Below are 27111 nucleotides of genomic sequence, written 5' to 3'. Positions count from 1 at the left end.
GATGACAACAAAGCTCCAGCAACAGAAATTTTCAGCAAAACTGTCTTAGAAATGATTTCTTTTAATCACAACCACAGCAAGTTTTTTTTATGTTTTATTATTAATAGTCTCTGCTACATTAGTATCTGTATCAAACAAGCTCGGCAGTATCAAACTGCTGATCTGTGGTTAAGTAAATTATTTTGGTGCACCACACACACACACACAAACTCATACACACACGCGCACACACATGAAACATGTGAAACAGAGGAGCTGTAAAGATGTAATAGTACAACGAGCATCGTGAGTTGAGGATATGGTGAATACTTGGTCATAACCAGGTCAAGATGATACCACTGGGATTCTAAACAGACCGTCTGCTGAGCAGGTGGGTTTCTATACAAAGATTACCAAAAAAAGAGAAATACTACTCAAACAAAAAGAAGGAATACAGATTTAAATCTGCAACTACACAGTGCACACATACACTTTTCTTCTTTTTGCTTGAACAAGAAAAGTGAAAAAGAATATAAACACTCATAAAAATGATTTATTATAAGGACTTTCAAGCCAGCTAAGTGATTTCTATAAAATCCGTCAAAAATAAAACTGTGGTATGTCTTTTAATCATAAATATGGTCAGTAGTAACTGTTTTTAATATGTGCACTGCACATTCGAAACTATTTTTTTCAATCTCTATAAATCATCATCGATAAACTCAGAGGTCCCTTTTCCCAAAGAACTTTTTGAAGACAGACTTGTTGCGTGGCCGCGGCAGGCTCACGTAGCTCCTCAGAGCTGCGTCCTGATATTTGTCCTGCTCCCACCCAGCCAAAGCCAGCAGTGGAGGCTCAGAGCTTCTGCTTGCTGATGCGCTGTCTGTTGACTTGTCTCCCACCACCAGAGTCACACAGTAGTTGGAGCCTGTTTCCAGGCCTTTGCCTCCAGGGGTACGCAACATGGGTTTGATCTTTTGGTAAGTTGCTGCAAAAAACACCAAACAGAAAACATTAGAAGACAAAAAAAAATTACACAGATATTATAGATTATAAATGCTAAAATGTATTTTACTAGCTGCATACTAACATGAAGTAAAGGAGTGGGAGCGACGCTTGCTACTTAGCCAGTCCTGACCGCTGCATAAAGGGGAGTGGGGAGAGGAAGAGGCGTTGTCTTTGAAGCCTCGAGAGAGTCTGTGAGTCATCATCTGCTTTAAGCTGCCTTTATCAACATCTAGGAGGGGTCAGAGAGAACATTAAAAGTAAGACTAAAGTGACAGAGGAGAGGAGCGAGGAAAAGCAAAACCATTTACTGTACTAACACCAGTCTTAGTTATGTTGTTTTAATATGCAAGTAGACAATACTTTAGCTCCCCCTAGTGGTACCAACTGTACCTGCAACAACCATTCATAGTTCTTTGGTTATTCAAAGCCGTGAAATTAAATCTTTTATACTACATTAGCTGATAAAATCATTGCACTTAAAATAAATCAAATGTAAATTGTACGTAAAACAATAAGTAACAGAGTGCATCCCCTAACCACCAGCACAGTGGGACTAATCAGAAGCCGGCGCTGGAGAATGGTGTCTATTTTATTCTGTATTGCCGTGTGCAAAAGTGGGGCAGAGGTATTTGTTAAACTGGTCCCAGATAAATGCAGCTTTTGTCTGCACAGCAGAGGCTCTCACCGCAGCAGCCCGCATCTGAGGATGAGATTAAATGTTCATCCAAACGCTTGAAGTGACTCTGTGGCATGTGATTCAACTCTCTGGTGAGGACAACAATTTCTTTGGTCTGGGTGGTACCCGGTGGGTTGTGCCTGGGAAACAGCTGGGTGACATCATGTTGAGAGGAACAGTGGCAACCGTCTGGATCATGACATCCAAAACAGAAGGGGGGCTTTCTGTGGACAAAAGAATTGCAAGCTATTATTTTACAGAAATTAATATCAAAGATTTTGTGGAATTCAAATTATATGAAAGCATCTTACAAGGAACTGGGGAGATCTTCATTAAAAGGGACACCTAATATTGAAGACCTACACACTGTCTGACCTTTAAAAACACACACAAATTAATTAGAATAATAATACGGAACATTAATTCAGTGTGAGCTGTGAAATAACTAGTTTACCTGTGCTTGCTTGTATCTTCATCATCCATTTCTTCATCATAAAGCGTGAAGATGCATTAAGCAGATATTCAGACCCATCACGGAGCCTAAAGATCAGAAAACACGATTTTTACCGTTCCAGCTGCTGGAAAGGCATCACTGCCTTTAAATCAGTATATTTCTATTAAACAGCAGTTGCTACAATCTGACCTTAATCGAAAGCAGTTGGGTTTTTTGGTGTATTCTGGGAAAGGTAAACACTCTGCTCCCATGAGGTTCAGTGGCAGGCCACATGCAGAACTCTGCAGCACAACACAGTGTAATCATCAGTGACCACATTCTATTTACTTCAATTATTAATCCTCACTTTTCTCTTGGGCTCCTTTTGTCGTGATTTCTTGGCTTACCCTCAGAGTCTCCTTTCTATCCTGGTAGAAGCACAAGGTGTGTCTATATAGGACAGCGTGGTAGGAGTTCCAACCTCTGGAGGCTGCCTGTGAAAATAAGATAAGAGTGTGTAGTGCTGACTGCACGCTTTACATTTGCTGACTGTGCTGGCTTAAACATTTCTTACTTTCTTCCCTCCCAGCTGCAGCTTGTGCTTCCTCTCAAGCATCCCCTCCATCGACTGCAGCTCAGGTTTTCCACTCTGAAGGGAAGTGAATTAATAAAAAAAAAAATAAAAAAAAAAATCAATGAAAAAAGAAAACTCATAGAAGAGCCCAGATTTCCAGTTGACTAAGAGCTACACAGACTGCAGTAACACTCACTGAGGTGAAACAGTGCCACCCTGAGGCCACATGCTCCTCAGGTTTCTCCAAGTCCTCTTGGCTCTGTGAGGCTTTCCTTTGCTGACAGATCCCATCCAAACCCATATGAACTGACAGGAGACTCACTGACGGGTCCTGTTCAGGGTGAGAAGATATAACTTTTTAATGTAGCTATATTGCCTTGAATACCTACAATGCAACTGGGGTGAGAGCAGTGTACATGCACACAGTAACTACACATAATGTGCAAGCCATACTGACATACGAAGGTATATAAAGTATATGCCATGTTTCTACTACATCTACTACCATAAAATCTACTATCCCGCCTAGCACTAAGTCTCTAGAACTGCATATACTTCTGCTTTGATTTATTTTGGCTTTGAATTCATTTGTCTTTGTCTTTTCTTTTACATAATGAAAAAGTAATTAAATCTATTCCGTTAAAAACTGTTGACACACTTGTCTGTCTGACCACCCACCACAATGTGTGAGAAAAAATTCTTTTTGTAATTTCAGTATAATCTCAGTCATGTGGGATCATCACACCCTGACCTCACCTTCAAGCAACCTGTGTGCTCGTCTGCCTCCGCCCCCACCTTTGCCTTCTCTACCTCCTCTTCCTCCTCCTCATCCTCTTTGTACTGATAAATGTATCTCTGATTGTCCCCTACATCAGGTAGCTTCACTGGATCCGAAGCAGTCTCGTTCACTGTCACTGAAGTTTTGCTGGCTGGCTCCCTGTTAGGAAAAGCTGCCCAGGACCTTCTGTCTCCTATAGACAGTGGAGGAAGGTGATCTTTGGGACTCTGGCCCTTGTCATAACCCAGCAGGTTCTGAATGTGGGTGGGCAGTTTGAATTCAGCCACAAGAAGGTTGGGTGCCGAGGCAGTGACGAGGTTTCTGTAGAGCACAGTTGGGGTTGTATCTGAAGGTGTCTCTTTGGCTTGGTCTAAAGGTAAGGACTCTTCCTCATTGGGCTGGTACATGATGTCTGAGCAAATGCTCTGCCTGTAGTTAGTAGTCTGGTTCCAGATGTCCTCTAGCTCTTCCTCCTCTTCCTCAAACTGCTGGTGATCAAGGTGGACAGGCTCTGTTCCTATCACTGCTGAGCGTGAAGGTGGACCTGTTGAATCATTTTCTCTTATTTTAGTGCACTCTGTACCTCCCACTTCAAGAGATATAAGCTTCCTCACCACCCCTTTAGGCTGCATGCTATCAGAACGTGGAGCATCATCTTTGCAAAGCTTGAGACTGCTGGAGGTGGAGATGCCAGAGTCCACAGAGTCCTGTCGAACACTCTTTGTTGACTTCAGATTGACTCTCATGAAGGAAGCTTGGCTTGACTGAAGTCCAGGACTCTCTTCATGAAAACTGTGGGGTCTTGCACATTTGTGGTACTGATGTCCATTTAGGTCTCTAATGAGTGTATGAACACTAAGGCACTCGTGTTTATGTATAGCTGTAGTGGAGGTGGAGGCTTGGTTCACATAAATATGCAACTGTGAAGGCTGGACAGTCCCATCCTTCTCAGCTGTGCTGGTTTTAATCTCTGACAATGTTTTGTCCCACTCCTGTTTTTCCTCCTCACAAAGAGCCACCTGGGTTTTAGATAAATCATTACATTGTACAGTCTGATCCTCATCTTCCTCCACAGAAGGAGAAGGTGGAGGTTGTAAACCGCTGTCCACACCAGGAAGATGTTTCCCAAGAGATGTAGATAGCTGTGTCTCAGCAAAGCTGCTTTCAGCTGAAGTGTCATGCGTGACAGTGGGAGTGGGTCTAGTCTGTCTGAAAGAGCTCAGGAATGTTTGTTTGTGCGAGTGAGGGTCTGGATCAGTCCCGGCTACTTTTTTTGATTCTGGAGGGGCAATAGTAATGATGTCCTGAATGCTGGGAATGAGAGTCATATCTTTAGGTAGATCAAAACTCAATACAGAACCCAAGGAGAGGAACCTGCAGTGGCTTTTCACCTGACCTGCTGTGGGTGTAGTGGTGGGTCCTGCTGAAACGGCATATGGAGTAATGCTGTATTCCCCTGAACACTCTGTATCAATGTCCTTCAGCAAAGGATTCTTCATATAGGCAATGGCTTCTACTCCATCCCCATTCTTCTTCTTCCTTCGACGTTCCTTCAGTGGCCATGTATGTGTGTCGTATGTGATTGTCTCAGAGGTACAATGAGGCATCCCATCTGTTTGCTCCTCAACTCCCATGATTTTCTGGATAGTGTGTCTACGCGCGTCTCTCTTCCTCTTCCGCTTCTTGCCCATTCTCTTGATGCTGCTGAAGATGGAGCTGCCTCCGTTCCCTGTCGTGTTGTGGAAAGTGACGTTGGTTCCCTGAAGTGCAGGTGCTGAGGAGGATGGCAAAGAGGAGGATGGCAAGAAAGTCGGGGAGGCTGAGGCTGCGGAGCGGCTTTTTTGGCGGGGCAAGGTGATGCTCTCATACACAGGGGCCGCAGCCAGGTTGTTATCCTTGACATGCAAGTAGGTACTTACCTATTAAAAAGAGAAAAAAGTATATTAGGTATGTGTGGAAGCTCTCATATTAGTGAGATTACTGTACTAAAAATGGTTAACCATAGACTCATGCGTGCTGCAGGCTGTAGCCTTGCAGCCCTCTGTGAGAACAAGAGCTGTTTTATGTGTTACAGATGGACGATGACATGAGAGCAAAATTGACTAAGACAATGATCGCACACATCCAAGAATACAACGGATTCAGGAATGCATGAATCTGACACAACAATGTAAATGTATTAAAAAATTATCGAAGACAAAAACATTAGATGTAAGGACAAAGAACATGAACATTATTGCAACTGCACACTTACAGGACTTAATCAGAATCATATGTGGCTTCACATGCCGTCATACGCAGCTGTAATGTCTTGACCTTTCAACTCTGTGACTAATCTCTTGTTTCTGTGGAAACCCCAGACTATAAATCATGGTGTGCAGTCTGGGGGCTTTTCTTCGAAGTTCAGCAACAGTTCTCTGTCTAATGACTGAACCTCTGCTGGCACTTGAGAGAGCACTCATGCTGCGAGTCATTTTGGAGCATGATTTTCATAGGAAGAGAGGATGAGGTCACTGCTTTCAAACAACTTTAGCACAGCCGCGCAGTCAAACACGACCAGGTTTACATCAGGCTTGTAGTGAAATGACAGCAAAGAAGAAAGAGCTTCTGTCAACGTTCACTGTAGGTAGAAGACTGATTGTGCTCTTCTTACTCATCACCCTCATTCTGTCTCTGTCAGCAAATCTTTTCAGTTTTAAATCCTGGCTCATTTAACAAGTTGTGGCCCAAAGAAAAGTTTAACAGTAAGAAAAAGCTCAGGTTTTATTGTGTGATTTTCTGGTGGGAACTTAACAATTCATCTGAGTTTACACAAGATGAGCTGAAAAGGCACGATGACTGCTGACAGATTACTGCAAAGACAGACTTGCCAAAATACACAGATTTGTTTTCAGTGCATCAAGATTACTGAGATCATTCCTCTTGCTTTTAAGGCTGGAATGCATGATGGAGAGCAAAACTGCTTTAAATATGGTAGTGAATACTGCAAAGATAACAGTTTATTTTTGGTGTAAATTCCCAAGAAAAGTAAATCAACTGAAAAACTTTTTATACACAGATTTTGTACAACTTGTGGTTTGGGGTGTATTGTTATAAATCTGCAAATCTGCACGCATTAAAGTAAATTATAAAAGTTACGTAAATACAATATTTTTTTCCTGAAAACAGAACATTATTGTTCACCTATTGAATGTCAGGTAGATCACTTTATTCATTACGTTTATATTTTTACAAATGGATTGTAAAAGTAGCACCTTTCTTTTCACATCCCATTAAAAATCATAACAGAAAGGACTACATTAAAAACAGAATTTATTTGGTTTTAGATTTTCATTTACGACTCTAGTTAAGTGGGGAAACTCTGAGTTTTAATAGTAAAACAGTTTGTTTTCTTTTCTCACTTTTCTCATGTTAACTATAAATTTTCCAGCCACAGCGACTTTGGAGATGGTGTCAGTATGAATATGATAGCACCTCAGCCTGACTTATTTCCCGTTACTCTTATGTCTCACTTACAGCGAAGGAAACAAGCCAGGGAAGCTGCAGACTGGCTGTGTCTTGTAACAGATTAGTAGAGCATGCTGCCTTAAGAAAAGAGCTACACACGGCATGCAGTCCCAGTACACTTCGAGATGCAGCATGCAATGCCAGTTCACACCGCGCAGTTTACCTCATTTGCACTCTGCCGATAAATCTTTCTCTTTCGCTTTAAACTACCCAAAGTATTTTCCAAAAGCCCCTGGCAGCGCCTCCAAAAGTTTTTATAGGCAGAAGATTGAGGCACAGTGGGCTGAGGGAGAAAACGGGGAAAAAGGAAGATGTGAAGGCCAAAGGAGAGAGGGGAATGAACAGCAAGACAGTCAAGAAGGGAGATCCCATGCAGTGTGGTTTCAGGGAATGCGTGTTACTGCATTAACCTTCAGGAACAGTAACAAATATCATCTGTTTCAGTGCTTCTGGGAGAGAAGTGAATGTGGGCATTAATAGTGACGCCCCATATTACTGTGTAGCTGCTTATAGTGTGAAATGATGAGTGCGTCTCTCACCCTGTGGACAGGCTCAGAGGTCTCCTCCACTACCTCTTTTGTCCCAGCAGGCAGGTCAAGTACCTGAACCTGGCTGTCCCCTGTGTTACCAAAGCTAAGGATGAGGTTGACCGTTCCCCCTACAGGAGGGCTGCTGCCCTCTTTAAGCACCAGCACGTTGGCTTTAGGAGGATCATCCTGGGGTCCAATGCTGTTCATGATCTCATACCCATCTTCTGATGGCTCCTCTTTATGTTTCTCAGCATGACTGGGCACCAAACACAATGGCTGGCTATTTCTTGCCTTTGTTGTGTCTTCAGTAGGGGTGACAACTGGGGATTGATGAGAATGGAAGGGCTCTGGCTCAGGAGCTGAATTCTATGTATCATGGAAAGAGAACATAAAAACACAATGGTTTAGAAACACTTTGAACTACAAATATTTGTCATTTTATATTACAATTTCCACTTGTCAAAAAAATACATGCACTGGTGCTATATTGTTCTCCCCAGCCTTCATTCACTCATTCTGTCTCTACAGTAAGTGTCCCTCTGCTTATTTACCTCTGTTGATGGCGGGCCCATTGTCGCCTCAAAGTAAATGTTGTCCTGTGAAGGCTCCTGTCTGCTCTTCTTGTGGAGCCACTGTTGCTTTTGAGCCCTCCAGTGTACCAAGATCCACCCGAGCATACTCCTCAGTTCCTCCATACGCTCTCTTACCTGTAAGACATTAGAGTTCGTAAAGTAGAACCAAATAAAAACAAAAATATATTCAAAGAAAGTCACGTGTGAAACCCTGCTCACCATTTGTGTGAGGTGGTGCTCCTTGTCTAAAAGATTTTTGCCTGTGGCGGCCAGCTCATCAAACTCCTCAAACTTTTGCTCAATTTGCATATCCAGCTCTGCAACCAGTGATGTCTGCCCGTCTTTCCCAAAATGCAAGGTGGTATCTGAGAAAATGCATGACCTGGTGTCTTCTGTCCATGAGCTATTCAGAGATCAGGTTGGGGTGGGAGGTAGTGGAGGAGACAAGCAACAGGGCTGTGAGAAAAACCATACATTCACAAAGCATGAGAATGACCAGGCTCTCCCTGATAGGACAGACATTCATTGCCCTGTCACACTCAGCCCAGGAAACTTGCTCTGACCTTCTCAGCACATCTTAAATTATACACTTCCCCAGGGACCTGTGCTTGACAATGAGAACATCCTGTTCTTTCCTTGATAGATGTTGTAAGGGGCAGATGTTCTCAAAAAAGTTGATTACGAAATAACTTGAGGCCCAGAAAAGGGTCACAACATCCTCACGCCCTGCTTACATCATGGCGAGGTAGCTCCTGAAGAAGTCCTGGAGCTGCGCAAACTCTTTCAGACGTGATTTGTTCTCTGTCACGCTCTTTCCCAGCTCGTTCCAGGCCTGCAGTGTAGCCTGAATTTTTGCATCTAGTACGTGCACTCTCTCTGGGCACAGATCCTTCAGTCGAGAAGCCTGGTCCTGCAACTCCTTTACCTCCTCCCTGATGATTTCGTAGTCAATCTGTGGAGAATCACAGTAAGAATCTATCATCTCCCATCAAATCCACTCACTCAAACAGCCTGTACCAATTGTATCTCTGACTATGACCTCATCTCCATAGCTTAATGCATATTATTCAGTTAGAGGCCCATATGGTCTACATATGGGCTGCCACGCTATAGCTAGCTTGCAATCTGAATTTTTTTTCCCTCCTTTTGACGAGGCAGTAATTAATAGTGTTGAGGGTTCTCTGGGACCAATACTTCATAACGTTTCTCAGCTACAGTAAGCCACAAGAACACTGAGTTGTAGATGCTTGTCTGCTGACGGCACAGTTATTTCAGTTTGGGAGATTAGGTCATTTCTGCTTTTCAAAGGTATCAAGTACAGACAGCTGTGTGTGCGTGTGATAAACATAACACTGCCCAGAAAATGACTCACACAGAACTTTACCATCCCCAACTTCACATCTCCAACCCTGTGAACCGTGGACACTCATACACACCCTACCAGATTTGCTCATAAACATACACATACACTTTGAGAGCTAACACAACAGTGACTCATGCAAGCACAAATAAATATCCCACGGGAATAACAATCTTTTGCTTGCTCTATGTTGCTTGCTCATGGCACAAAGGAGAAAAGGTAGGCTTTTTTTGTTGTTGTTGTGAAAAAATATGTCACAACAGGAAACAGACTGTGGAACAATGTGTTGGAGGTGACTATAAGACAGTCGGGGTTGGGGTGGGGGGGACTTCCCTTTTTTTAAATACACAGGGCAAATTGTCCATAATCCAACATCAGTGTAATGGAATACTGGACTGCATTACCAGAAATGAATCATTTCAGATGTTTACAGCATAATCACAACATGTGCCGGCATCTTTCTCTCACCTCCAGGTGGTCCTGCTCCTCCCGCAGAGCCTCTAGGCCACAGCGATCTGGCTCACACTGGATGGCCATGTCTGTCTCCTTCTCCAGGATGTCCAGGCTCAGATCCTTGCTGAAGCACACGCACTCCTCCACGCGCACTGCCAGGCTGGCATGCTGGCGATGCACCAAGTCATCATGAGTACTCATAGGATGTTATTAAGTCATTATACTTCAGTGTACATTATTTGTTTTCCAATGAGAGCCACATTGCAAATTAGTTTAAAATGGTGTCATGGATTCCCCTCCAGCCATCTGCGTATGTGCTTTTTTAAAATGTGTACTCTTTTTTTTTTTTCCTTAAACCAAGAGTAAACTGAAATAACACAAAAACACACATGTGAGGGGGAGTGGTGGCCTGTCTTGGGCCTATTAATGTGCACAGCTACAGGAAAAAGGAAACCAGATGCAACTCTATTAGAGATGGGGGACTTTAAAACCCATTCAGCACCGTCTAATATTGTTATATGTTAATACTACATCAAACAGTAAATCTGAGCCACTGCAGCACTCGTGTACATGCATTTTCTGAACAGACTATATGTAATCAGTGTGTGTGATATATATATATATATATATGTAAAATCTCTTCTTCTTCTTACCTTGCTCATCAGCTCCTGGATAGCCTGGTCGTGGCTTTGTGACCGACCTCTTTCTCTCACTGTGTCATTCAGCATCTCTACAGCCTCTCGTAGCTCTTCCACGGGGTCTCCCATGGTTTCTAACAGAGGCTCACCACTGCCGCTGTTCTGAAGTGTCAGCAAAGTAGGAGCTGGGGAATTTTCACTGTGGAGAGGCTGTTAGGTACAAAAAGAGTTACTATTCATTTGCCAAGTTCAACTGAATTAAAATGGTAGTAATGTGAATGAGAAAAAGTAGTAGTGCATTGCAATACTGCCACTCCTGAATTTATAATTTAATCTAAAAATTCTTATACTATATTATTTTGATTAATTCATAGAACACTGTCAACAGTTTTGATAAGGACCGCTTTTAGTTTAAAGCTGTTGTAGAGTTCATAAAATGGATTTATATTGTGTTTGCAGTGTGGCTGTAACTCAGGTGGTGGAGCAGGTCACATACTAATGGGAAGGTTGGTGGTTTGATCCCCGTCTGCTCCAGTCTGTTGCTCTCCAATAAATCCCTCAGAGTTTGAATGTGTATGAATGTTAGATAAAAGCACCTACTTAGAAAGAGCTTAGAAAAAAGTGCTTGTGCGAATGAGTGAATTTGTGTAAAGTGCTTTGAGTGCTCAGATAGAGTAGAAAAGTATATTTAAGAATCAGCGTACTTACCATTTAAGCTACAGATTTTCAGGTAGAATGCAAAATTTGACAACAAACTAAAGCTACCTGTAATGCTAAAACTGGCTACACATGCAGAACAATATTTTTTTTTTTATTGAAACTTTTTACAAGCTTATCCTTTGAATGCCACTATTGCAAAATTTACCTACCTGCCCTAATCTGTACTGACTGCCACTGAGATCCTGGCTTTCCTCCAGCTCCACACGTTCCAGGAACTCAGTCAGCATGCGCGTGTCCTGCAGCTCAGAGCTCTGCTGGGTCAGGGCACTCTGGACACGGTGGTACCTGGGAAACACAAACACCAGCAGGGATGTTATAACCAAAAGCTACACCTAAATGGTAAACCACATCCACATATACAACCTTGCATCCTTCAGCAGAACCACATTACAGAGACCGCAAGCATCTTACTAGGTGACTCGTACCGTGCTAGAGCACTGCTTATGTTATCATATATCATGTGTCACATAAACATATCCTGTACTTTAGTGCACTGAGGTACCTCCACTGTGCAGAGTTTATATAGGAAATGGTAAAGGGATCTTTTTGAAAGGGTATTTTTCCAGAATAAATGACCCTTACATTGCTTGTGTGCACTGTTAAATAATGACATCATAACAAGTGTCTTTCAGCTGCTTAGCGAGAGCCTCCTGCACCAACAGGACCTCAGACTACACAAGTGGCCATCCCTGCCCCATCTAACACCCCCACCCTGGAAACACTTAAACAGACCTTTCCACATCTGTATTTTCTTTGGTCAGCTTGGTGTTCTTTACAGAGTCTGAACTTCTGTTTATAGACACAGGTATGTTGGGTAAACCAGCCAGCATCATAAGTTTTAGTGAGAGTCCATGGCAACAACCTGTCTTTCAAGGGCCAACCAAAAAGAGAGGCGTCATCTTGCAAACACGGAATGGGTGACTCTGACACACACTGACAAGCTGTGGGTGAAGTGCATGTCAAAACTCTGGGGTAGACCTCACTAAGTGCTGCATGAATCACAAATGAATAAACTTTGGCCGTGAAATGATGAGCACATGGAGAGATATTTTTGCCAACTTAGAGAAAAATCTATGGATATATTTATATATATATTTGTGGTTTATGGGGTGAAACTGTTTGTCTTAAATAAGAACTGGGGAGCTTTATGAACAAACTCTTCCATGTTGGATTACAAACATGGCAAGCCCAAACCTGTGACCTCTTGGAAACACTGACTTCCTTTATTTCCTGACCACAGTGATGAGAAAAACCACCAGAGTCTCATTGCTCAGATCCATAACATGAACTTTCCATGATGACAAATATCAAAGGGCTACCCTTGACCTATCCTTCTAACATACTTTTTCTCCACCTCCTCCATGCGTGCCGGTAGCCCTCGTGTACGTGGGTGGCTGTGACTATGAAGGCGGTCCACCTCCTGCCTCAGAGCACTGAGTTCCAGGCTGCGGGATGCCACCTCTTTCTCCAGCAAACGGCTTTCCCTCTCAGCCATGCTCATTGTTTCAGGGTCACCGGCTAAGACAGATTCCTTCATGGAAAGCTCCACAGACTCCAGCCAGGCCTCCAAGCTGCCAAGGGCCTGGAGCACTTTCACAACCTGTACAGAACAGACATGGAGAGGTTGGGGGAGTGCAATTTATGTCTCATGTTATAGAAGTTTTCCTGCTTTAATTTCAAGGTGATTTAATGCACAGTTTAAACTACCAAAGGCACTGTACAAAGACAACAATAATACGTGGAAGTAGTTGCTAAGACTTACATGACTCATGGTTTCCAACTAGGTCATCAATCTGGATTTGCAGCCTCTTTCCAAGTCATAATCAAATTATATCTGAGCACATTTTATATTCCTTGGATTAGCCTTCATAAAATGTTGTGACTACATCTCAACAACTCAGCCAATTAAGGTGATAAAGTAAACAAGTTTCTAACCATGAGTGCATGCATACAGCTCAGGATCTGGCTGAACAGAAAGCTTTTAGTGGGGATAAAAAGGATCCAGGATAATTTGTCATAATCATAAATTTCAACAGAGAAGAGAGAACAGCCTGTGAACTATTTTCTTTTCTTTAAAAAAAAAAAAGAATGTTACCCTAAAACCCAGCTCTTCTGAGGCCTGGAGAAAGACAGCATTCCTTTGGTGTCTCTTCCTCAGTTCTTCCCACAGGACTTCCAGCTGGCCAAGGAACTCCTCGATCTTTGCGCTTCCCGGGTGCTGTGCCCGGACCAGCCCGTGGCCCTCCTAAGGAAGGTTCATTAAAGTGATGAGAGAAAATTATGAATAAGAAATGAAGTGAATTTTATATTGTAACTATAGACTAATCTAAAGCTTTGGGTAAGTAAAGTTGTCTCAGACGTGATGTCAGCTCATTGATTAATAAACCAGACCTGCCAAGAAACCCAAGTTGCAAAATGTGGGGAGATTTTTTTAAAGGAATTCATTCAGTGCTTTATTTTAAGAGAAACTGTGAATGTGACAGTGTGCTGCAGTTTACCTTTTTGACCACCTCTATCCTGGCTCGGTTGTTAAGGATTTCCTGCTCAACGGTTTGCTGACACCTCTTTGCTGCTTCCAGCCCCTCAAAACTGGCTATTGAACACACCTGTGTAGCCATGGACACGTTGTCTTTGAGCCATGACAAAGTCTGAGATGGAAAAAAAGCAAAGAGAGTAATGAGGAACAGTTTACACATATGATTTAGCTGCTGAGGCTACAGGAAACCACATAAACAACTTCTAAGTGATAGAAATGAGTTAATGCAAAAATACATGGCCATATTGTGGAGTACAAATGCTATGCTGACAATTAACAGCAATCACTTCTGATGTTGAAGGCACAGTCCTTACTGCCAGCTAACCTGTTTTTTTACTTTTATTTGTATGTGTGGAGCATGGAAACAGTTTTGCAAATTGATTTCTATTGTCGGGAGAATAGTGGGTGTGACTGGCAGGGGAAGTAGTCACCTTGTCAGCAGACACAGTGAACCTCTGAAGCTGTATGTGAAGCTGTGGGTGGCCTGGAGAGGGGGTGGCAATCTTGGGTTCTGTTCTGGGCTTCCTGCTGCAAAGAAAACATAGACTCCAATTATGACTTACATAAAGACCTTTCATTATGTAAGATGGTGAGAGAAGCCAGGCAGAAACGTCACCTTTCCCCCTTCAATTGATTTCCGACGATAGCATCATCACTGCAGACAGGGCTGTCTCTCATTGGTAAAGAGGTGTGGTTCACTGATTGCTGCTCCTGGCTTTGGCAGCTCTGTGTTCGTCTACCACTCCCACCGTCAGCAGTACTCTGTGGACAAAGGAGTAAATGTCTGTAGGAAAATCCAAAAGATCAGCAACATGGTGTGTGAGTAATGCTTGGCCTTTGCTGAATTAATGCTGACAGGATGATTAAACGTCTCAGAAAAGAGGATTTCATGCTGTGAACAGTCACTAGACAATGAGGCGTTGCTGTAGCTCAGTACTAATGTGAATGTTACAATGTGGCTGGACGCTGGACAACATGGACAGCTGCCCGGAGTTTCTCCTGTAAATGACACAAAACATACTCACAAAGGTTCACTATTTTTAGTGAAACAGCCCAGACCAGTCAAGCTATTTCTGTTTGACAGCATCAAACTTTTTCAATACTAAAGATGGCAAGAAAGGTTTAAAAATGTGAAATTACAAAATGAATGAGCACAACGTTACTAACATATGTTAAACCACTCTGATCATAAAAAGAGCCATTGTAGATAGAAATATAACCCTCAAACTCCCATGCCCCTGCTCCCATTTAAAGCAGCAGTGTTGTTTCAGCTTTAGACAGTGATTTCCATGGTCATCCACCCCGACTCTGTTGAGAACTCTGGAGTTTTTAGAAAGGTCAATGCCACAGCGATCAACCTTGTCTATGGGCAGAAATATATTAAAGATGTCAACAGCCACTAAGCTACTTTTACAACCATATGAGTATTTTAAAGGTTGGCCAAAGGGCTCTACTGAAGAGTTTCCAATGAGAGCCACAAGTATCTGGACTGCTACATTCGGCTATCCTGAGTGCAGGTCTTTTACCTTCTTCATCCTGCTGTGAGCAGCTGTGTACTACAACAACATATTTTCTTTTAAACTGATGTTTTCATAATTATGTATATGTATGTATACAAATATTTAATTCAAGTGTTTTAGGCTGTTTTTTATTGCTTTATTCGGTAATTACTTCTTGATGTTGGTGCTGTTTCTAACTATACAGTGCTATACATGTAAGTTCTTGATTGCTTCTCTTAACTAAACCAGATGATATATACTGAATATGAAATTATAAAGTTATGGAAGCACTTAGCAATGTGCCATAGCAATTATACAAAAAATACAAAAAATCCATTTATAACAGTGTTTTATGGAGGGCCCTTAATTTAATCATATTATTTTCTGACTGGGCTTATAGAAAAAGTGAGGCAGGGAGCAAAGAAAAGTGTCGCCTCCAAAATTATGCAAAGTGCAGTAAATTGTAGGGGTCTAACATCATTTACCAACATGCCAGTCATTTTATAGGCCAGGCTGAGTTTCATAGAGGCAAATTATAGGCCCATTTATGTGCTAAAGCTGTAGAGCTAAAAACCTTGTGTCAAAGAATTTATAATCATTGCTAAGGTCTCCTCCGCAGACAGGCATTTGCTTCTGTCTTTCATTTTTGCAGGGCACTCCACTGTAAACATGTCGTGTCGTTTCACTTTGGCAGAATATCAGCTACAGAAAAAATAGCCGTTTAACAATTTGGTATGTCATATTTAATGGTATTCTGTGCTTTACCGTCTTATCCAATCATTTACCATTTCAGCATACTGTTCACTCTTCCTTCCTATCCCTTTTCTACTGATCTCCTCTCACCCTGTGTGTTTTTCTGTAGTGTGCTATGATGTCAGCCAAGAACTATCACTTAGCAGCAGACCCATCTGGTCTCCAGCAGTAGCATCTGGCTACAATTAGCCAGAGAAACAGACGATAGCCATGTTTACCTTCAGAAACAAGAGGCTATATACGGCTAACACAAACATGGATGCATATATTGAAGCACGTACAGACACTAAAACCTTTACAGCTAATTGACTGAATTATTGCAACAGAGAGAATAAATACAGTGTGTATGTGCACATGAACACATATGCAAATGCATTGACAATGCTGTCTACCAGCAAATGTGCAAATAATTCACAGTCACTATTAACCTAAAGATCCATGTAACTGCATCATTGCACCCTTAAAAGTAATGGGCTCAATTCCATACACTAGGGTGCTGTGAAACTATGTGACAAATTACTTTTACTGTTTTAACAGGTACCTGTGCTTGGGCTTAGCACTGCGTTTGGCCTTTAAGGCTCCAAGCTTTTGCATGGAGTGTCTTTTTAACCCTTCCATAAAACAGTGACAAGTAAAGCTCCCATAGTCAGTGTACCCAGGCAACTACTAACTGCTAGTGCAATAAAGACCATTCTAACCATTCACTCAAGGTCGTCCTGCATGCCATGGCAACAAGATCAGTGTTTGTAGAGCAACAACTGAGTCAGGTTTGCTGCCCTGATGGGCTCCTGTCACAGATGGTGAGATGCGAGAAAACACGAGTAGAGAAATTTACTAAAATAGTAACATGAGAAGAATGGAAAGAATGAAGTTTGCTTTCTCAAGCATCTGTACTTTCTGGCTTGACAAAGTTAGGACATGGGCCCAGCAGGGATCAGAAGTGCTCAAGGTCAGCAATACAAGAACAGCTTTGCTCTAGGCTAAACTCAAACAGCCACTGTAATCAAAGAAATGTAATGCGCTAAGTTTAAAGACTAAATATTCACATAATTACTGGTTTTAACCACACTTACATTTCTGGATAATCAGACTTTCTGTCAGGTTTATGGGCAGTGCGGTAACTATAGGAGGACCCGCGAGTTCAATAAAATTCCTGTAGGCCTCCAAGACAAGGAATGTCAAGTCCAAGGGATAAACATACTCTCTAGAATATTCACCCTGGACTGAACTATGGACCCTCTGTTAATATAGTATTAATTCAATGACTGTACTTTTGTTAGAATGGTTGAAAGCCAAGATATTTTTCTACCATGAAGTGAAATTTTGGAGGGAAAGGCTTATTTGCTCTGGCGCACTGTTCAACCATGTTGTGCAGTCAGGGCTTGACATTTTTCATGGAAACTTATGTAATTATTGTGCCAGCACAAATAACACCTCTAAAAGCTCTTCCTGTGTCTCCTACAGGGCAATATTTGCAACATTTGAAGACTGGGGTTCTTGTTAGATGATACAGAAGGTGATTGGCAAAAAATAGAAAACACAGTTACATATTGCTTTTTTCTCTATAGCACTGATTTAAGCACAAAATTGGTATTTTTGCAAACCATCTTATCACGGAATTCTCCAAAACTGGGACATCTGATGATATAATTAAGTAGAGGGAAGATGGAAAACAGTATTTTGGGTGCCAAGAGTAGAAGCCACTGCTTTACAGCACATCTGTCAATTTCTATTTTGGAAAACTGTGCTTTAGCTGTATATCAGGCAGTTTCCAAACCAAAGGACGAAGTGCGTCACTTTCTGAGGCCACAGATTTTGTAGGACTGAATGGGGCTGGTGTCATCTTTTGCCAGCACTGATGGAGTTGTTCTCTCCTACTTGGGAACCACAATGTGGTTTCTCCAGTATTACAGTGAAATACAAAAGCTACTTACAGCACAGCCTTTCAGATGATTCTTCTCCTCCTTCACCTCCTTTCCCATGATACAATTTGCCTCCATTCCCATGTTGCACTGGGGTTCTTGGGCCAGTGTCAGGAGGTCAGAATCTTCCCTGGTGAAAGTGGAGCCAGAGAGAAAGAGCATGGTCTTGTCACTCCTGCAGGGTGAGCAGACCAGGAGGTTACTGTAGTACTGACAGCAGGGCTTCAGAGGCCAGCGATTCTTTCCAATTATGGCTCTGAAGTTTCATGCCAGTGTTTGTGTTGTTTGATTAAAATAGTCTTGAAAAGCAGCTGATAAGAGACGGCATGATGTAATATTTGGATCTAAAGATAGGCTACTAACATGAGAAAGTTTTTGCACATGGATGTCCGAAGCTCTGACTCGCACAATTTACAAATTTTGCAATATTATGATTATAATCATTATTATTATGATTATTTCACCAAACGGAGTAATCCATCTGTTTAACCTAATGGCCTTCTGATACAAAAATTGGGAACTTGAAACAAAATAACAATGATTTTGGTTGTAGTCATTAATTTGATACAGCTCCTAGCACCCTAATCAGTCTAAGGATGCAAAAGTCTGGATAGTTAATAAAAAGAAAAAAAAAGTCTGGCTACATAGTGCTTGTAGTTACAGTAACAATAAATGTATTTTACACATTCTATAAAAAAATAACTAAATATGCTTGTAAAGAAGTTCTACTCAGATTTAGCAGACTGTTTCAGATGACATCAGGATTTTAATAGTAAGAGGTGAACAAACCACGTTTCCAACTTGCAGTTTTGCCAATACATTATTCATGTTGTACACCTCTCCAAATTTCAGCACAGAAAACTTCATATTCTAAACTGAGAGGTAAATGGTAAATGATAATCTGTGTGCTAACTGGTCAACAGACACGGCAGACTTTTTCTTTGCTTGTAATTTTTCACAGATTTAAACCAAAATTGGACACGGATAATCAGAATGAAGAGAAAACTCTTCAGGCAGAGCTCATTTTCATTTGGAAAACTGTTTGGTTCTCCCAGTGCATACGTCTGACGTCAGTAACAGTAGGGTAATGACAGAAAAAACAAAGTTCCAACTCACTGGGTAGTTGTAAAGGACCAATTATTGAGTGAAATGGTCCACATATTTAAGGCCACCAAAGTTGTTAGGGTATCCATGGCCTGTTGGCGTACCTGAAAAGCTTCTGAAGAAGTGCCCAGCAATCCTTCACCTCACTCTGCTTCCGTGTGACACTGGCAGCCAGGGTGGGACAGAGATTCGACAGCTGGGATACACTCACATCAAGCATCTACCACACACAGGCCTGCAGGTTAGGTAGAGAAGGCTTCTGCAACACACTTTCAAGATCTGACAAAGCAGTGCTGCTTTAAGTGAAAAGACACAGCTTACCATGATCTGACTGGCGATCTCACGCATTTCTCTATCTCCAAAGCTGTCCACGTCTTTCAATACAGACATGTTTTTCCTCTAAAAGAAGGGACACTGTGAGTGGAAGAGCCTCTCAGATCTAATATATGATAATATAATTAGGTTTTCAGGAAGTTTTACCATGCTGTTTATAGCAAATAATATATTATCAGCCTGCTGGTAAAATGAGGACACTTCCAGGGCCAGATGAAGATTTTCATGGTAGTTTTTCAGATGCGACTGCATCTTCAGCCACCTACACAAACAGCAGACAGCAGCATAGAGAAACTCAGTCTTCAATTAATCTTTAGATTGGAGGTGTTTCATGCAATTTTTCAGTCAAATGTAAGTGACAAACATTTTATTGATGTGTTTCCTCCTGCTGGATATGTTTTTGCTATCTGTCTTCCCTTGTTTCTCCAGTTTCAGTGCCAAGTTGTTGATTTCCTCATGGAGATTTCTGTGTAGCTGCTCATCCTGCAGGGGAACAGGAGAACACAATCCAACTATGACCTCAGCTGTCTTTACCATACACTGATGGAGACAAATTACAGGCAGCCATAGATAAATTACTGGAAAACCTCTACAAAACTGTAAAGAAAGCTATTAACATATGGAAATGCATATATTTTTACCACAGGAATGTTGTTTATAACACTTTTATCAGTGTTCTGGTAATTATTAGTAGTAGCTCACCTGTTTCAGATCTAAAATTCTTCTAGTCAACTGCAGTTTGTCAACATTTTCCCCCAGGACATTCACCAGACACTGTTCCTCTTCCTGCTGGCACACATAAAAGTCAGTGTTTATAGCCCCCATTTGTTAGGAACCCAACCATTATTTTTTTTCAGAGGCACCAGGATTAAACCACATTACCTCTGCTACCAAGCAAGATGCTAAACAGAAATAGCCTTCAGCATGCAGTGAGGAACTTTGAACTTGATACTAAGGGACAGAGGAAAGGATGAGTGGAACGTAATGGAGAATACATCTCCTAGGGTGGATGTTTTATAGACTTCATAACCAGCATCCTCCATTACAATCCCACAGGTCCATTATCAATCATCAGTTCCCTTGTGCCAGACACGGACATGAACAGAGAGATAAACATAGGCCTAAAATGAATTAGATGATTGCTTTTTGATAATGACAGGCAGATGTTTTACACCGGTGAACACACACAAACCAGAGATGTCTTCAGGATACTGAGCTAATTTCCTGTATTGGAAAGTGCTGTTTTTGTGACTAATATCTTGACAAATGTTGATAGACTCAGATTTGCCTCTGGGCCAACTGTTTTGGCATAATTGTTGAAGTTGGAGAGCATTATTAACTGCCGTTTTTTAATATGTGGATTGCCTGCTTTGATAAATACGAAGGGGAAAGAGAAATGTAGGGAGATTACAAAGGTGATGTGAACAGGATAAGAAAAATGAAACATGTTCAGGAATTAACAGTGAAATACAAAACATTGCAAAAAAAAAAAAGTAAGAAAACGTAAATTACATTTCACCCTGTTGGTGTTGAATTTAAGAAAATAAGACATATTGAAGGAAATACCTGCATCGTTAAGACAACCAATATTACAAAATACTTTGAGTTTACCCAGTAACCCACTAAAGTTGGCTCCTTCCTCCTGAATTGAAAATTTTAGTTGTATGTAGTATAAAAGTAGAGAAAGACTGATATGTTCCTTACCTTCTCTTTAATCCATGCCTCCAGCTTGTCCACCTTTTTGTTGAATTCCTGCAGGTTCTTGGCTCCTCCTAAGGCCCTCATCTGATTTGCAGCCATCTGTTTGAGGGTCTGCCACTGGTCCCTGAGCTGACTGAGCTGCTTCTTTACCAAATCAGATGTGGGATTCAGTTTACAGATCAGCTGCTCACCCATCTTTTAAAACACACAGAAACACAAAGACATTGTTCATTTGAATTGTCACCCAGAGCAGAGGCAACACATCTGTCATTCGTGTTTTGGATATACTCCTGAAAACTCTCAGAGTTCTGCTTCCGACCTTGCCGGCCTGTCTGACTGCCGAGCAATGTTAATTATGACCAATGCACAATTTCCAAACATTTCTCCTGTGGGAGAAAGTATAAACTGGCTTGACAGAGTCGCCTGGAATACTGAGGTTTCCTCTTTTCTCTTGCCTGGAAGTGCCTACCATTATGTTATGTGTTATATGATTTGACAGGCTCTTTTAACACCAAACGCAGTGATTAATGGTTACATTCAGATGCCCATTATGTGTTAAAAAGTTAAAATAAACATTTAATTTTGGACATAGGGTGCTCAGATGTGCTTGTTTTGGTAACTCTGTGATATTTCAGTTAGTGTCCAGTCTCATCTTGAATAACTTTCCCACCTGGTTGAGTTGAATCAGGGTGTTCTCAAAGTCTTTAAGATCTCTCTGAAGCATTTGTGAGGCATCTTCCCAATCCTCCAGGGGGCAGCACTGAATATTACATCCATCCTTCAAATCCTGTAGCTTGCCTTTGATCCACGCCTCAGCCTACATCCAAATTACAAACACAGGCAAAAATGTCTCAGTCATGCTTCACATTGTTATTCACTAATATGTTTGCTGACCTGAATCTGAGAGTGTGTAAGACTGCTTTACACACTTCATGCTGGTTTAGGGAGCTTATATTCAGTGCTGTTTGGCCAAATTTTCACAACAATTTGGTGATTTTTGTGACAGTGACAAAGTACAAACATGACAAAAACTGATTTTGGGCCAAACTCTATTGTGCACATTTGAGCCCATAAAAGTGACGCAATGCTTCCTTGTACATGTGAAAATCAATGGTGAAGACTGATTTGTACATTTGGACCAACAGTATATTCTATTTTTTTCTTTTGCAGCGAGTCATTTCACACCTTAAGCTCATCTAGAGCTTGGATTGTGAGATATCATCTGCATGAAAGTACACTAGACAAAAGCAGTCATCCTTTTACATATCTAGCAAAGACCGAATTTTTTCCCCCGTCTTATTGTAATACAGCATACAGCACATCAAGCACATCAAGACCAGCTCTTTGTTCTCCAGTGTCATGTTATACAGAGCAGAAGTTTCTCTTGGCAAGGGCCTCGACTCCATTGCATAAGGCTTTGTCTTGCAGAGCAGCCTTTTCTGGCAGCCTTCTGTATGGAGTGAGAAGGCCAAACCAGGTGGCCAAAATCAGAAAGCGTTGGAAAGTACGTGTTTGTTTTCTGCAAAGAACACAGCATGGAAGTCAGTGGCCCGCCTAAGTTACAAAAACTAATAAATCAGCTCAGGTTCTTCTACTTGTCAGACTGATCCGGACTTTCCTTTTTTTCACAGCGCTGCTTTTGTGTACGTCAACTGACAGTTACACACACAAATAAGTCATCAAACCTTGACATTACATCAGAGCATTATTTCCCAAGGAATTCGGTGCAACTGACATTGAATAATAAACTCTGTAGCAACTCCACTTTAAAATCAATGAAACATCAAGACCGCACATGACACATCCACCAAACAGCTTTTTGCTCTAGATTAAAATATGATGTCACTGCTCCCCAGAGGAGCAAGTCATTAACTTTACAAGGCCCCCAGGGTAACGGGCGTATTTCTGGTTTCAACAGAAGGAAAAGAGCTTGACAAAACAGGCCTGCCCCTATCTTCTCACACTGGCTCCCATGGCATTATAATGACCTCATACAGGAAGTCTATGATTCCCTTGTTTCTTCCTGTCCACTCTGCACAACAATGGTCTGTTCAAATCATACAGTTGGGCCTTAGTCTGGCCACAAAGAATAGACCGACTGCAGTTTAAAAAAAATATGGCCACATAAATAAACATTGCAGTTAATACATAACAAATTTTAAAATAAATATAAAAAGTTGAAAGAAATCTGATTTTGGAATTTATAGAGAAAACAAGGACAGTTGATTGACAGTTATAAAATATCTATTAACGGGCCACATTTTTTACCTCTTTTGTAATGCAACTTGGCCCAGAGAACATTGTGGGGGTTGAAGTTTCTCTATTTCTCTATCTTGGAAATGAAATGGTGAAAGGCAAGATATGTTGCAGAGCAGCCTGGGAGACAGATGGCTCTACACAAAGTCCTGCTGCGCCATGTTGTGACCCGCTCCGCTCCCCTAGCTCGAACCATCGGGGGCCATTAAAAGTCTCTCCCTGGAAGGCTCACTTCCACTTTGACAGAAATGTAATACTATAATAATACATTTTCATCAGCAATAGCAGTCAACCAAATCGCTGTAAAACAGGCAGGTCCCCAGGTACCTAAACTTCCACTTTTATAAAGCCAATTGTCAAAAACCGTGAACATACAAAAGCGTCCTCCACTGTGTCCAATGGGTCTAGTAAGCTTGTTAATGTGCTACAAAGCTTTTAACACATACATACATCATACGCAAATGTAATTCTTTTTTTTTTCTCGCCTATCACTTGGATGGTTGCTCGACAGAGGTCTGATGGCAAAGCCAACTGCTGGACAAAAATGTCCCTCAGCCGAACTCGCTGAAAAATGTCCTTGTGTGTGCTGGGGTAAACGCAGCAGTGAGATAACACAACCAGTTGTGCTGCTTGGCTGAGTCTCTCTGAGCAATAGGCGTGAAGAGATGGAGCCAAACAATGATCTCATCCCCAAATAATTGCTTGTGGCGGTTTCCCCTCCCTCTCTTCCCTCAGCCGAACACAGCTCATACAGTTCTTAGGGACAAAATAAGAATCAGTACATATTTTGTTCTCCTCTGAGGGTCATACAACAGGCAATTTCCTTTCTGATTTTAACTGAACAGCATAACATGTTTCTTTTGGGATCAGCCCACTGTAGCTTGTGGTCTTTGTAGCATTTATAGATTAAAAGAGATTCTGATTAATTAACTGTAAAATAAGAGGCTGCAAATTTACGAGAAGCTCCATAGAAAAAGTATCTCCTCAAATCTTTCCTTATTTATTAGACATTAGAAAAAGACGGAGAGCAGGAAAATAAAGCTTGTATGTCAAAGAGTGAAAAACAAATGATAAACCCACTGAAATACCACGAGGAGCTACTGATGCTAATACGCTGGTATGCCTTCCTCGTGTTACCTGCAGTACTTCCTTGCTGAAGAGTGAGTTGCGCTGAGTGAAGCAGTCACTTGGGGGTGTAACAGCTGCCGACCCTTCAATCGGTGTGCGTGGATGGCTTTCTTTCCTCTGAGGCTCATCCTCCTGCGGTTCAGGTACTGATATCTGTGTGAGCATGCAACACAGAGAAAGTGTTGAAAACACAAGAGCAGTTTGTCTCCAACGTAAACCTTTTTTTTTTAAACAGATAAAACCATACACCAGATGATGATTGCTTCTGACAAACCTTTAAGAAAGAGGCACAGCTCTCCAGCAATATCACTTCACAATCAGAGGATGTCTAAGTGTCCGCTTACGTTGATTATACCTATGTTCGCCATCCAGGCACATTAGAAACACATGGCAGACTGGCCCCAAGGTCTCTCTTAACAAAAACCTACTGTCAGCACCACGTAGGATGAAATGAACACGACTGGCACAAGTTCACTAATGGACAAGCATTCCTGCTGGTCCCCAATCAGGAAACATCTGGGCACAAGAGGGAAGCAGGAACAGGCAGATCCTCCAATGTTTTTCAGGCTTATGTGTAAACATGTCATCTTTAAAGAGCCTTGACAGATCATGTTCGCTCATTATTACCTGCACAGGTACAGGCACCAAAGCCACTTTATCTCTTGTAATAAGAACATTTTGACAACGTGGATGAATAATACATGAGCAGAGTAAACTCAAAGTATTGTTGTGGTAACAAAATAGGAAATTATGTGAAAAATTACTCCTTGTTTTGTTCTTGAAGGGGAATTAAGGCCATGGCAGTCTGTGTATTATTACAACCAGCCTCCACAAGTACTTCAGCTAGCCTTTTCTTTTGTTAACATCTACTCCTGACTTCATGTTTTCCAGTGGGCCCTGCCTCTGCAAGCTCTGCTGTTAACACAGCACTTCATCCGCAAGACGCAATGACTTCAGCTTGGAACCGGCCAAATCCAGCAGCCCACTAGCTTTACACAACATCCTACAAATATACTTTTAGTGTTTATTTGTTCTGTATAACATGTCTTAAATACACGACAGCAAAATCAAGAGGAAACAACGAGTATTCTGGGTAGCATTCAAGCAAAACACACTGTTCCTATAACTGGTTTTCCACCCCTGTGTCACTTCGCTTTAAATTTATAATATAAAAGCAGCTAGCTATAAAGAAACCCCCAACAAGGGCTAGCTTTCCTTTAGTCTAAATAAAACACTAAAGACAGCTGCTCACAGTAGCACAGTAAGTAATAACAAAATATTTTAGCCTCAAAAGTCCACTTCTTTTACCACTTCTTTTACTCTAAAACATGTCTTTTAAATAATGCTAACTATTTGACATTAATTTAGCAGTTAGCTTGCATCTTACCTGTTGTAGGGATTTCTCTCTGTTCGCTTTCGGTCTGGTTTGTCCCTGCATGGGCTGAAATTCATCGCTGCTCTCTTTTTTGAGTAAAACCTAAAATATTAGGATAAAATATGCAACCGGGAGGGACGAGAAATGTCAATAATGAATGGTAAAATAAAAATTTTTTTTAAAAAAAAGGTAATCAAAAATGAACGCTGGTAATTAACGTTTTACACGATGTGAAAGCGCACGTGCTTGTGACTAATTCCAACAGGCCTTTTCGGTTGGAGCTAGTAAGACAAATAGATCTTCGATTAACAGCCATTTATTTAATAACTTTCTTTTTTTTAAAGATCATGTTTAGATCATTTCCATATTCTACTGGAAATGTTATAATTAAAGCAGAACAGTGTTGGAAAACTGGCCTCTTCAAGTTTAAGGTTAATTATTTTGAAACTCATTAAAATAGCCAATTTATCAGATATCCTTTATGTAACTAAAGGTATGCTACACATATATTTGACAAAAAATATTTATCTATATTTAGACTTTTTTTTTACCTTAACAACTGTTTTAATGCACTGCCATATTTTTTGAGTCATATTTTTTCTTTATTGTTAGAATTCTATGTGTGCATGCAGTCTTGTACCTTAAATTGAGAAGTGGGCTTATTCTCACAGCTCACACCCACTATCCTTGGCAGATGTACTTCTGATGTGCTGCTGATGTTGTTGTTGTTATTGTTGTTTTCAGATGTGCACCGTGTAATTGCAGGTTCTGCTGTCATCTTGTTCTCTGGCCTGTCTTTGTTCCCAGAGATTGTGATCTTCTTTATTGATCTGGAGACAGCAGAGGCAGAGGCAACGTTCTGGTTCAGCTGGTCCTCCGCTGCCATCCGGTCTTGGTTGTGTTTCACGGGGGCTACCTGCTTGACAATCGGCGAGACGAGACAGGGTCCATGTGCACACACCTGTGATCCACTGAGGTAGAGCGAGTTCAGATTGTGCTGCAGCACACAGTTATCCAGAGTCTCGCCGGGCAGATAACTCTGTGTAAAATCCTGACATTTTGCCACAGCAGGAGCTGACAGCCTTGTCCCAATGGTAAAGGGCTGCACCTTCCTCACAATGCTCTCAGACATGACTAGTGTCCCAATAAGAAAAAACAAAACAAAACAAAATTGCTTAGGTCCAAATGAGCTCTGAAAAAAAAGTCTGTTTCATCCCTTTGTGCGCTCTCCTGACTAAACAGTTGTCCAGTCTCAGTTCAGCAGTCAAGTGGAGGG

The 27111-nt window shown here is 41.5% G+C and overlaps 1 protein-coding gene across 6 annotated transcripts; it reads right to left on the bottom strand.

The window, feature by feature from the left end:
* Positions 1 to 45: 45 nt before the first annotated feature.
* mymx (myomixer) lies at positions 46 to 27102 on the bottom strand. 6 transcript variants are annotated; one of them, XM_084948612.1, is made up of 34 exons: positions 26476 to 27102; positions 25848 to 25937; positions 24470 to 24613; positions 21747 to 21893; positions 21080 to 21271; positions 20078 to 20164; positions 19740 to 19858; positions 19523 to 19637; positions 19364 to 19441; positions 19147 to 19262; positions 17951 to 18113; positions 14381 to 14526; positions 14196 to 14292; positions 13727 to 13876; positions 13324 to 13473; positions 12572 to 12828; positions 11378 to 11513; positions 10524 to 10718; positions 9886 to 10038; positions 8792 to 9009; positions 8277 to 8460; positions 8037 to 8192; positions 7495 to 7851; positions 7119 to 7238; positions 3427 to 5367; positions 2867 to 3001; positions 2671 to 2745; positions 2504 to 2590; positions 2307 to 2398; positions 2118 to 2203; positions 1975 to 2038; positions 1673 to 1887; positions 1070 to 1216; positions 46 to 967 (listed from the first exon to the last, which is right to left on the bottom strand). In XM_084948612.1, exons 1-34 carry the CDS (start codon positions 26965 to 26967, stop codon positions 702 to 704), a joined length of 7170 nt encoding a protein of 2389 aa, XP_084804738.1. In that variant the 5' UTR covers positions 26968 to 27102; the 3' UTR covers positions 46 to 701. The 6 variants fall into 6 exon arrangements, with proteins under 6 accessions (XP_084804738.1, XP_084804740.1, XP_084804742.1 ...); XM_084948614.1 differs by having other exon boundaries at positions 14196 to 14289; XM_084948616.1 differs by having other exon boundaries at positions 17951 to 18068.
* Positions 27103 to 27111: the final 9 nt, after the last annotated feature.

Source organism: Perissodus microlepis, chromosome 13 (assembly GCF_051167445.1).
Source record: "Perissodus microlepis isolate ML-2025 ecotype Zambia chromosome 13, ASM5116744v1, whole genome shotgun sequence".
In the NCBI taxonomy this organism is placed as follows: domain Eukaryota; kingdom Metazoa; phylum Chordata; class Actinopteri; order Cichliformes; family Cichlidae; genus Perissodus; species Perissodus microlepis.
This window is presented reverse-complemented; position numbering and strand designations above follow the sequence as displayed.

What these genes read in the sequence shown, in the direction of transcription:
- mymx (XM_084948612.1), bottom strand. Translation starts at nt 26,967, where the DNA reads ATGTCTGAGAGCATTGTGAGGAAGGTGCAGCCCTTTACCATTGGGACA. An exon ending in TCAGCAAGGAAGTACTGCAG is followed by an intron (nt 21,894 to 24,469) that starts GTAACACGAGGA and finishes ATTTGGATGTAG; the next exon opens with GCTGAGGCGTGGATCAAAGG. An exon ending in CTCCCACTCCTTTACTTCAT is followed by an intron (nt 968 to 1,069) that starts GTTAGTATGCAG and finishes TGTTTTTTGCAG; the next exon opens with CAACTTACCAAAAGATCAAA.